The 10507-nt window shown below is 62.0% G+C and overlaps 1 protein-coding gene across 2 annotated transcripts; it reads left to right on the plus strand.

Moving 5' to 3' along the window:
• The first annotated feature begins 1547 nt into the window (after window positions 1–1547).
• On the plus strand, window positions 1548–9965 carry TCEA2 (transcription elongation factor A2). 2 transcript variants are annotated; one of them, XM_027623226.1, is made up of 10 exons: window positions 1548–2021; window positions 5037–5099; window positions 5429–5534; window positions 6574–6664; window positions 7765–7895; window positions 8110–8166; window positions 8567–8721; window positions 8794–8937; window positions 9479–9550; window positions 9746–9965. In XM_027623226.1, the coding sequence occupies exons 1-10, from the start codon at window positions 1692–1694 to the stop codon at window positions 9752–9754; spliced, it is 1158 nt and encodes a 385-aa protein (XP_027479027.1). In that variant the 5' UTR covers window positions 1548–1691; the 3' UTR covers window positions 9755–9965. The 2 variants fall into 2 exon arrangements, with proteins under 2 accessions (XP_027479027.1, XP_027479026.1); XM_027623225.1 differs by having other exon boundaries at window positions 1712–2021; window positions 8791–8937.
• The last annotated feature ends 542 nt before the right edge of the window (window positions 9966–10507 follow it).

A 10507-nucleotide genomic window follows, 5' to 3' on the forward strand; every position in this document is an offset into this window, starting at 1 on the left:
CTACTCTTAGGGACCCAAAGCTGTTTTGAGTTCTCTTGGACATAGATCTGCCTGCTCCAGAGGGTAGAGGCTGAGGGCTATGCTGCCCTCCCTCCCCTGTGGCCCAGGCTTTGTCAGAAGCCATGGCTGAGCTCAGCCTCCCGGGATGCCCAGTTGTGGTGGCTGGAGGTCTTCAGCACAATGGTGAGTTTGCTTCAGGAAATCCTCGAAGCGGCTTCCCAGTCTGTCTCAGAGGCCTGGCCGGGCGGCCTCCGTGGACAAGTGCCTGTGGGCGACGGGGGTCAGCGTGAATCTCTGGGGTTCCTGCTGGTGCCTGTTGTACAGCAGCCCAGCCAGCTCCTGGTTCTCACCAGTCACTGCTTGCCCAGAGCAGGGCTGAAGGCTGTGTCTCCAGCTTCCCAGTGTCCTTGGTGTGGCCAGACCCTCAGAGGCTTACACATGTCCAGACCAGGGGATTCTGGCCATCTAAGGACTTGCTTGGTTGGGATGGGTCAGAGCTATGGCCCCAGCTCAGAGGCGGTCTGGAAGTGAGGTGATGTGTTCACCACCACAGGGCCTCTGTCCTGGAAAACCTTTGCTCCCTCTAAGGAACTCTATGCTTTTTCCTTATGATTACTAAGGAATCTCATAAGTAACCATGTTTTCCTTTTCACTTTGGCTGCTGGGAAGCTCAATCATATCTAATTAATTCCACTGAGAGTCCAAGGCCTGGTCAGCTGGAGTCGTCTGGTCGTCCCATCTGCCACCCGGTCTCACAGTTACTTGGCCTGAATTTCAGTGACTGTGGGGTGGGGCCCACAGCACTACAGACATCAATTCCCTGGCTTGTACCCTCCCCCAGAATTGTGCCCTGTCCAGCAAACCACCCAGCATCGCATCACTGAGGACGTGGCAGACATCTGGAGGGGATGCTCGCTCTGCCCCTCTGTAGCCCTCTACCGGCCAGGACCATCCCTCCAACTGAATGCAGTCTGGCCATTCCCAGGGACCTCCAGCAGCAAAGGTGACAACTGAATTGCTCATGCTTGTGCCCTGACCTGTTCTCAGTGCATGAAGTTTATCAACTGACGACACCCCGAAAGGAGCCCTGTGAGGCAGACAATATTAACATCTCCATTTCACAGATGGGGACACCGAGGCACAGAGTGGTCAGTGATTTATCTGAAGTGCAGAGCCGGGGATTCACAGCCGGCAGCTGACTCCGGAGGCAGGGCCTTGCCCACGCAGCCTCTCCCAGTCCCAGGCATCTTCCGACCCTCGCATCTGGCCACAGCTCCCTCCCACCTCCAGGCGCCACGCACCAGGGCTCAGAGGCCAGGATTCAGGCCAGAGTGCGCAGGGGGTCCGCGCAGGCTCGCGGGGTGGGGTCGGGAGTCCTCCCGCGGGTCCGGCTGTCCTGGGACAGCGGAAGGTGGAAGAAGAAGGCACCAAGCGGGTGGAGACAGGAGACAAACTCGAACGTGCCTCTATGGGTCCTACATAGTCGGACCACCTGCCGCTCCGGGGCGGAGGGTCGGGAAAGGCACAAACCTGGGGTCGCGTCCGGACCGGCACGTACGTTCTGGTCCCGCGCTACCGCAGCGCCCTCCGCCGGCTAACCGGCTCGCGCGGGGTCTTGTGGGACTGCGAGTCTTTCGGCCCAGTCGGCCTCCGGCGAGGGCCCGCGTCAGGACTACACTCCCCAGGAAGCCATGCAAATCTGCGTGTCTTCTGGGGGTTGTGGTCCAGGGCGGGGCGAGTGCGCGCGAGGTGGGCGGCCGTGGGAACTACATGTCCCACGATGCAGCGCGGCGACCGCGGGGGCCGGGGGTTTGAACGGAGGGTCTCCCGCCCGCGGTAGGGCTGCGTCGGCTGTGACGGGTGCGGGCGACGGCGACGACCGGGGCAGGGGTCCAGGCCCGGAGGCTGAGGCTGGCGCGGCGGGCGCTGGGGGCCCTGCCCCCGAGGCGATGATGGGCAAGGAAGAGGAGATTGCGCGGATCGCCCGGAGGCTGGACAAGATGGTGACCAAGAAGAGCGCGGTGAGGGGCGCGGGCCGCCAGGACCCCGGGACCCCCGCCCCGCCGACCCCCGCCGAGCCTGCCGAGCCCCCTTCAGGGTCGGGGAGACCACCCGAAGGGCAGGACGAGACCCCGCCCCAGCAGAGACTCCCGGGACGTGGGGAGACCCCCGTCGGTGGCCGAGACCCCTGCCCTGGGCCAGCCCTGCCCTTCACTCCCGCACCCACGGCAGAGGCCGCAGTCGGGCCTGGACCCGGTCCGGGGAGCCGCCCTCTCTGGACTCAGACCCCAGCTACCAGGCCGAGACCCCGCAGACCTGAGATCCGTCTCCTTCCTTGCCCCCTAACTCCAGACTACCCCCCGCCCCCAACCCTACCGGAGCCCGGCCGGCGGAAGCTTTCCTCGGTCCCGCCCTCCAGGCCTTGCTGGAGCCCCAGCCTGTTCAGACGTTTCGTACTGGCTGCCCCGCCCCCCGTGTCTTCCTCCTTCTCAGCCTGGGCATCCTCACAATTCACCCCCACCCCCAGGACTCTCCGCAGAGCCCCAACCCCGGCTCAGAGCCCTCTGTCCCACCCTAAGGCTCCCTCACCCTTTCTCAGCCTTGAGGAGTTTGGAGTGTGAGACTGGACCCCCTTTCCCTCCCGGAGCTACAGCGCTTCCCTTGCCTCTGGTCTGCCTGGGGCTGTGGCCCCCATCAACCCCCCTTCACAAGCAGGCCAGAGGCCTTTCCTGGTTTAGAGGCCCCCTTTTTTCCCCTGTATCTGTCCCTGCCCTACAAGAACTAGGTTTCCCTAATAAATTCTTTCCCTTCCGTAGCCAGCACTCAGCCAGCAGCAACTGGGGAGTGGGTAGATACATAGAGACCCTTGGGATAGAGCCCTGGGAGGTCCGGTGAGCCTGGCCTGGGAGTGCCTTGGTGATAGAGCCCCTGCCCAGCTGTGCTCACTGTGGTGCCTGGCCCGTGTTGTCCTGTGGCCAGTGAGTGTTTGGAGGAGGCTGTGCTGTGGTATCTAAGAGGAACCCGGTAGGTGGGGTTCCAATCTCAGCCCCTTTTCAGCTTTGAGATTCAGACAACCTGCATAGCCTCACATAGAAGCATCCTCGGTGGGTGGTACCTGCCTTTAGGATGTTGGCAGGGGTCCTGGCTGGCTCCCGGAGATGCTCAATAAACACAACCTGCTCTCCCCCACAGACTGTGAGCAACTAGTTAGGGTGGTGGAGGAGGCTCAGTCATGGGCTTGAGATCCCTGGGCAGCCACTCCAGGACTGTCGGCTCTCTCAGGTGCTGTGGGTGGTTTTTTGGGTTAAGCAGGCTTGTCCTGGGTCCCTGTTGACCAGGTTCTGGACAGGGTTCTACGCTGGGGCCTAAAAGGGGGCTGTCTCCCAGTCATTCATCCAGCAAGCAGCAGCCCCCTACACACACACACACACACACACACACACACTGTTCACACACACTTCACACTGTTCACACTTCACACACACACTGTTCACACACACACACACACACACACACTGAGTTCATACCCTCGGGGGACCGTGGGCAGCACAGAGCAAGGGTGTGGGAACAACCTAGAGCTGTTTCCAGAGATGACCAGAGAAAGAAGCTGCTTCCTCTCTTGAAGGAGACAAAGAACACCACCCAGGTGGGGTCAGAGATGGGTCCTAGAACCCACGGAGGGCTGGGTGGGCCAGGTGGAGCTAGGGGAGGGTGTGTCCAGGTGGAAGCACAGCAGAGCATGAGGAGGGGGCATTGACCACCCTCTGGACCAGGAACGTGCCTAGGCGTTTGAGGGTACTGTGGCATGGGCAGTGAGGGCTGGCAGTGGTTCCAGTGCCTGGGAGGCCTCTTTGGGGATTTGGGACCCATGATTGGGAAGTCAGGAATTGGGTTTCTGCCTCTGGTCTGGAGCCACAGAAAACTGATCAGTGAGTGGCACTGTGTCTTTGGCTCTGACAACCATCTTTTTTCCCTGCAGAGGTCATTTCAGGGCTGGACTCTGCCCAGCCTGAGGGGCAGAGCCTGCTGGGGGTGATGTGGAGGGGGCTGCAGAGCATAGATGTCACTCAGATTGGGGGGTGGGGTGGGGGGTGGGGCAGGGCCAGGCCTGGGCTTCAAGACATGAAGGTCTCACAACCTTGAGTGTCTGGGTCAGGTTACTTCTGCCCCCTTCATGTCAAGGGGAAGACCCACATGTTAAAACACCAGTGTGTTAAAAAGGGAAGCATCTGTGGAAGAAAGCAAAGCAGGGGAGGAGGTTGGAGGTGTTGTGTGTTGCATGGGGTGTGGTCACAGTTTTAAGTAGGAGGGGCCTTGCCAAGAAGGTGTCCTTTGAATAAAAGGGTACAAATCTGTAGGTATTTGGGAGGTATTTCTGGCAGTGGGGGCAGCAGGTGCAAAAGTCGTGGGGCAAGCAACCTGGCACACTTGAGGAACCTTAAGCTGAGCCTGGAGTGGAGAGAGCAGCCCATTTGTGAATGGCCTTGGTGTGAGGGAGGGCTTTGAAGAAACAGATGGGGGTGGGAGGGGGCAAGGTGGGGAAGGTGGCTGGCCTGAGGATTAAGGCAAGGCCTAGAGGGATTGATGAAGGGTGGGGCCATGGGACTTGAATCTGGGTGTGGGTATGGGTGTGATGGGAGTAGAGTGTTTGGCCTCTGCAGGGGACACTGATCTTGCTCGGGTTGACCCCTCTTGGCTGGTGGGTGAGCCACTTCAAGGAGAAGCTGCCCAGCCCACCGCAAGGGATATGAGACTGGACAGGGGAGTGAGTACCCCTGGGGCCACACCTTCACCTGGGTGCGGCCCTCCTGCTGGGGAGGGGCTGCAGTCCTTGGAGCTGTTTCCTGCAACCATGGTTTGGTCAGTGACCCAAAACACTGGGGTTGAGTTTGCCAAGCCCGCTTTCCTTCTCATTCTGGCCCTCCCTGGGCATGTGGCCCCAGGTGGATCTCCGAATTGTTATTCCTTGTGCCCCCCTCTTGCATTGTCCACCAAGACCTCGAAGTCATTTATGAAGGTCCCCCTTCTCCTTCCAGGAGGGAGCCATGGACCTGCTGCGGGAGCTGAAGGCCATGCCTGTCACGCTGCACCTGCTGCAGGTAGGGCCCTGTGTGCCTCCTGCCTGGGACAGCTCCTGGGCACCTGGCAGGGCTTCCTGGCCCCTTCCCCGGGGCCTTGGTTAGCACAAATGTCTGTCCCAGAGGAGACCGTCCCTGCTTCTGTCTGTTGCTCAGGAAGACAAAGGGGCATCTACGGAAAACCCACCCTGTTTCTCGCTGAGGATCCTGGGTTCCACATGGGACAGTAGCCCTCGGAAAGGGTATCCACCTCACAAGCTGGTCCCCAGCCCCTGCCCCGTGGGAGCCTCGGAGGGCCTGTGAGGAGGGTCTGATTGCCGTCCCCCCAGCCCAGGCTGCTTGCCTTACAGTCTACACGGGTCGGCATGTCTGTCAACGCCCTGCGGAAGCAGAGCTCGGATGAGGAGGTCATCGCGCTGGCCAAGTCTCTCATCAAGTCCTGGAAGAAGCTCCTGGGTGCGGGTCAGGTGGCACGGGCTGGGAGCTGGGGCCCCTCGCTGGTCAGCACTGGGTAGGGTGCTGGCAATGCTGTCCCTGAGCCCGGGCCTGCTGGGAGTGGGGTTGTTCCAGACCTGGTCCAGGAAGGCTCGGGGCTGGGACGACAGGGGATCCATCGAGAGTAAGGAGAAAAGACCGCTGAAGGCAGTAGCAGGACTGCACTGAGGGTGGCCGGGGACCTGGAGGGACCTGGCACAGGTGGGGAGATCATACAGAGAGAGGGGTCAGCGCAGCTAGAGGGCAGGGAGCCGGAGGAGATGCTGGGAGGCCAGGGAGCGGAGAGGGGAAGGAGGCACGGGCACTCAGACGGGACAGGGGGGCAGTGGGTTCGCAGGGATGCCCACCTTGGGACCCTGAGGCCCCCCTCCCTTCCCAGCCTTTCCTGGGCTCTGTCCAAACCCTTGCAAAATAGAGCTTTTGTCCTGGGTCTCTCTAGTCCCGCGTGGCCGTCAGCCTACGCTTTGGACAAGTGTGTTTATTCTGGTGTGTGGGGGATGCTTCTCATCCTGTGGGATGGTCCCCAGCACAGGCTCAGGTTTCAGGAGCCTTGTGGGGGATGTGCTCAGTGGTCGGTGGTTTGCTGTGACCCCCAAGGCCCAGCTGGGGAATGACCACACCTGGTCTTCATCCAAGTTCAAACACTTCATCTGGGGGGGCTGTCACTCAGGGGGCTCCGTGCTGAAGGGTCACTTTGGGCAGATGGCTGTCCTTTCTGCCAGGATGGCGGACCCCAGAGAGGCCTCACAGGTGGCCTGTTTGAGGGGGTAGGAAAGGAGTGTGGGGGCTGTCTTAGGACCTTCTGAGGAGGGAGGATAGAGGGCCCCAGGTATGGAAGGCTCAGCAGCTAGGGTCCTGGCTGGGGTTAGGGTGGGCGGGTTAGGGCTGGTGGTTTGACTAAGGCTGTGCCTTGGTGGTGATCTGCTCCCCTCCCTGGCCTGGCCCTGCCCTCTGGTTCTGCTTCCCCCTGGCCAACCTCTGCCTTTCATGGTACCTGCAGATGCTTCAGATGCCAAAGCCAGGGAGCAAAGGAGGGGCGGGCCTCTGCCCACATCGTCCTCGAAGGAGGCCCCCGAGGCCAAGGATCCCAGGTGGTGCATCTGGAATACTGGTGCTTGTGCCACCCCCCCCCCCCCCCCAATCCGTCCCTCCTGCTCAGCAGATGAAAGTGCAGGTTTCCCTGTGCCCTGGGGCTGCTGAATACATCAGCCCTTCCAGTTCCTTGGAAGGGACTTTCCCCGGGGAGCCCTGCCTGGCCTGGTGGGCCTCTTGCTGCTCGCTTCTCTTCCAGAGCTCCTCTGGACCCTGTGTTTTTCCAGCCCCAACCATATGCAGGGTGGGGCTGTGTCCACCCTGCTGCACAGAGAGCCATGTGGGAGCCCTCTGCTGCCGTCCCCCAGCTCCACATCCGTGTCCTGGGGTCTGGTTCGCACTGGCCAGCTCTGGTTGAGCAGACCCCTTATCCCAGGGTCCCACTGCTGCTGAACCCTTTTCCTCTTGGGTGCCCCAGGCTGCGGCATGACGTGAGTTCTGGGGGTGCTGAGGCCTCACTGCTGCGGCCCCAGGGAGGGCAGTCTTGGAGACTGGGGGTCCTCATGGGGACAGGCTGTGGCCCATAGGCTGCTTTGCCTTTGACCCCACTGGGCAGAGGTGGTGGGAGGCCAGCAAAGGCTGATCTCTCAATTCAGTGTGGTTGTGCAGGGCTATGGGTTCATCTACCCGTCGGCACCTGTTGCTCCCTCCAGGAAGCCCCTCGCTCCGCCTAACTTATGTGGGGGTCACGAGATGCAGGGGTGTGAGGGGAGGGCTGGGTAGATGCAGCTTTGTCGTCAGGCAGCTTGTGGGGAGTGCCCAGTCTTTAAAGGGGCATCTGTGCTGGATGGGGCGACTCCCAACACTATCTGCCTCTCCCTGAAATGGCAGCTGGTATTGAGCCGTGTGGCCCGGTGTTCTGGCCTCCCGGAGGGCAGGGACCCTTACAGGAGATGCTGCCCCCATAGTGCCCTCCTCTGGGCAGAACGCCCCACCCGGTGGGCTTTACTGCCTCTGGCCAACTGGGCAGACCCCGAGGGCATGCTGGGCTGGACTGCGGGGGCAGGCCCATGGGCTGCTGTGAAGGTAGAAGAGACAGGATTTGGGGCATTGTGGTTGTACCGTTGGCTTTTCTGGGGACCCGTGTGTCTTTCTCCAGCCGCAAGAGGCCAGAGCTGCCCAGGATGCCATCGGCCCCAAGGATCACCACGTTTCCCCCGGTGCCGGTCACCTGCGATGCTGTGCGTAGCAAGTGCCGCGAGATGCTGACCGCCGCCCTGCAGACAGACCGTGAGTGCCCCAGTGTGCACCCTGAGTCCTGGGGTGGCCTGAGTTCAGAGGGTCCTCAGGGACAGCCTTCTCCCCTAGCCCGTTGCAGCGGACCCCGGGTGGGGGGCAGGGGGCCTTGGGGTCACCAGAGCACCTGGGTCCTGGGCTTCGGAGCTGGGCAGGCTGGAAGTGGGGGGCAGCTAGTGGGGTGGCTAGCCAGGGCTGCCTCTTGCAGATGATCACATGGCCGTTGGTGCAGACTGCGAGGGCCTGTCAGCCCAGATTGAGGAATATATCCTTTATGTGGGGCTTTGGGATCTGGGGTTTCTGGTGGAGTCATGAGGACAGCCAGGCCTGGCTTCCCCTGGTGGCCACGGCCCCAGCGCCCTCGCCAGGCGGTTGGTTGGTGGACCAGGAGGGCCCTCCCTGGACCTGCTGAGGGACTGATTCTGCCTGCTGGTGGGGCCTGGGTCACCGGGGCTTTGAACCTGCAGCTGGGCCTCAGCCACGGGTGGGTCCGGTGGGGGCCCCCCGCAGCTGCCCCTCCACTTGCTGCAGGCGTGGGTGGGCAGACGGAGTTGCTGGGCTCCCCTTCCCCCCATGTGGCCCTCGCTGGCCTCCCTCGGCTGGCCCCATGGGGTGGGTGGAAGGCAGCAGCACTGGCCTCTGGATAGGTCCTTAAACACTTGCACGCATCTTCCGGGACGTGGGGAACACGGACATGAAGTACAAAAACCGTGTGAGGAGCCGCATCTCCAACCTCAAGGACGCTAAGAACCCCGACCTGCGACGGAACGTACTGTGTGGCGCCATAACACCCCAGCAGATCGCTGTGATGACATCGGAGGTGAGTCCTGCTGGAGGGGCGTGGGGACCGCCCCTGTGCACAGTGGTAAGTACATGGCTCCTTGCCCAGGAGATGGCCAGTGATGAGCTGAAGGAGATCCGGAAGGCAATGACCAAGGAGGCCATCCGAGAGCACCAGATGGCCCGCACGGGGGGCACACAGACGGACCTGTTCACCTGCGGGAAATGCAGGAGGAAGAACTGCACCTACACGCAGGTGCGCCCCGGCCACCTGACCTAACGCTCCCCGGAGCCTGTGCCTGCCCCCAGGGCTCCTTGGACGCACACACTGTGGAGGGCACCTTTGGAGCCTCCTCCGTTGCCCAGCACCCGTGGGCCCCAGTGAGCAGCATCTCGGGGTGGTTTGCTCTGGGCACTAAAATGGGGGGCCTGGCCTCCCCCAGCATGGAGGGGCCCCAGGAATGTTGCTACTGGCTGGTGGGTGGGTGTGCTGCGCAGCCTGGCAGTGGCCACAGGACGACGCTCAGACCCATGGAGGTGGGCGCTGATGTGGACCTCAAGATATGCCAGGGGTCCCTGGTAAGGTCCCTGGTAAGGGGACAAGGGTTGGAGTCACTGGGCAGCCTCAGTGGGGTCCCCCAGAGGGGCCGAGGGGCTGCAATGCCAGCGCTACCCGAAGGGGTGGGTAGCCTCCCCTCGCTGTGACTCCAGGGAAGACCTGCATCTCGGGGCCTCCTGCTCCAGGTGACTGAGTCCTGGGGCTGGGGCAGCCCCTCTCACCACAGCCCTCCCCGCAGGTGCAGACCCGCAGCTCTGATGAGCCCATGACCACCTTTGTTGTCTGCAATGAGTGTGGAAATCGCTGGAAGGTAGGTGGGCAGGCCTTCTCGGGAGGTGGGTGTGTCCAGCCTGTGTGGGACCCGTGTTACATGAAATGGGGGACAGACATGCCCGGCTGGCCTCCTGGGGCTTCAGAGCAGGGGGGTGGAGACCCCAGCCCTGCCTCTCGCCCTGCGGGGGTCCTGGGATCCATGTGGCTGATGCCTCTCATCCGTCTGCTGCAGTTCTGCTGAGCCCTCCTTGAGACGCGTGTGAAGCCTTGGGCTGCAGCCAGCACATTGCCACAGCCTTCCCTGCGTCCTGTCGACAGACAGACACTGCTTCTTGAGACCTACCCTGTGCCCCCCTGAACTCCCCAGGGGGCTGTGCATCCTGCTCCCCCATCATGCCTGCAGTACACCTTTCTTCCTTTCTCCCCAAATTATTAAATGTTTCTTTTTGCCATTGTGCAGTTTCTGGCCCTTGGTTCTGGCGGACCATGCACAGTCTTGGGCTGTGAGCTGGGTCTCCTGCCCACCGCCCCCCCCCCCCCCCCCGCACCACGGGGGATGACGACCCTCCTCCTTGGGATCAGGTGATACTTAGGTTTGGCCCTGATGGAACAGAGATGGAGGGAAGAGCCCGTGGTCCCTCAGAACACTGGGGGCGGACTCTGCCTGTGTGTGCCCATGGAGGAGGGGCAGGTCCTGGGGGTACACGGCGTGGGTGTGGGCATGCACAGACATGGGATCAGGTGGGAGGGGGCCTTAGGCACACAGAGGACCCAGGGTCTCCTGAACCTCCCCAGGCACTGTAGCTCAGGGCCCAGGGCTTATGGGCAGGAGGCTACCTCTGGGTCCCCTAGCCATTCATGACGACTTGTCCTCACCCTGAGCCTCTGCTCCTGACGACGCAGTGAATGGGATGGGCCCTGGACCCACTACAGCTTTGAATCGCTTCGCCTCCTAGAGATTCAGGTAATGGGGTGGCAAGCGTGTGCCTTGTGG

The sequence above is a fragment of the Zalophus californianus genome, chromosome 8 (genome assembly GCF_009762305.2).
Source record: "Zalophus californianus isolate mZalCal1 chromosome 8, mZalCal1.pri.v2, whole genome shotgun sequence".
NCBI lineage: Eukaryota > Metazoa > Chordata > Mammalia > Carnivora > Otariidae > Zalophus > Zalophus californianus.

Bases quoted from the DNA above. Each gene is read 5' to 3' on its own strand.
- TCEA2 (XM_027623226.1), top strand. From the start codon at position 1,692: ATGCAAATCTGCGTGTCTTCTGGGGGTTGTGGTCCAGGGCGGGGCGAG. The intron at 5,100-5,428 runs GTAGGGCCCTGT...CTTGCCTTACAG, and splicing joins TCACGCTGCACCTGCTGCAG to TCTACACGGGTCGGCATGTC. The intron at 8,722-8,793 runs GTGAGTCCTGCT...CTTGCCCAGGAG, and splicing joins TCGCTGTGATGACATCGGAG to ATGGCCAGTGATGAGCTGAA.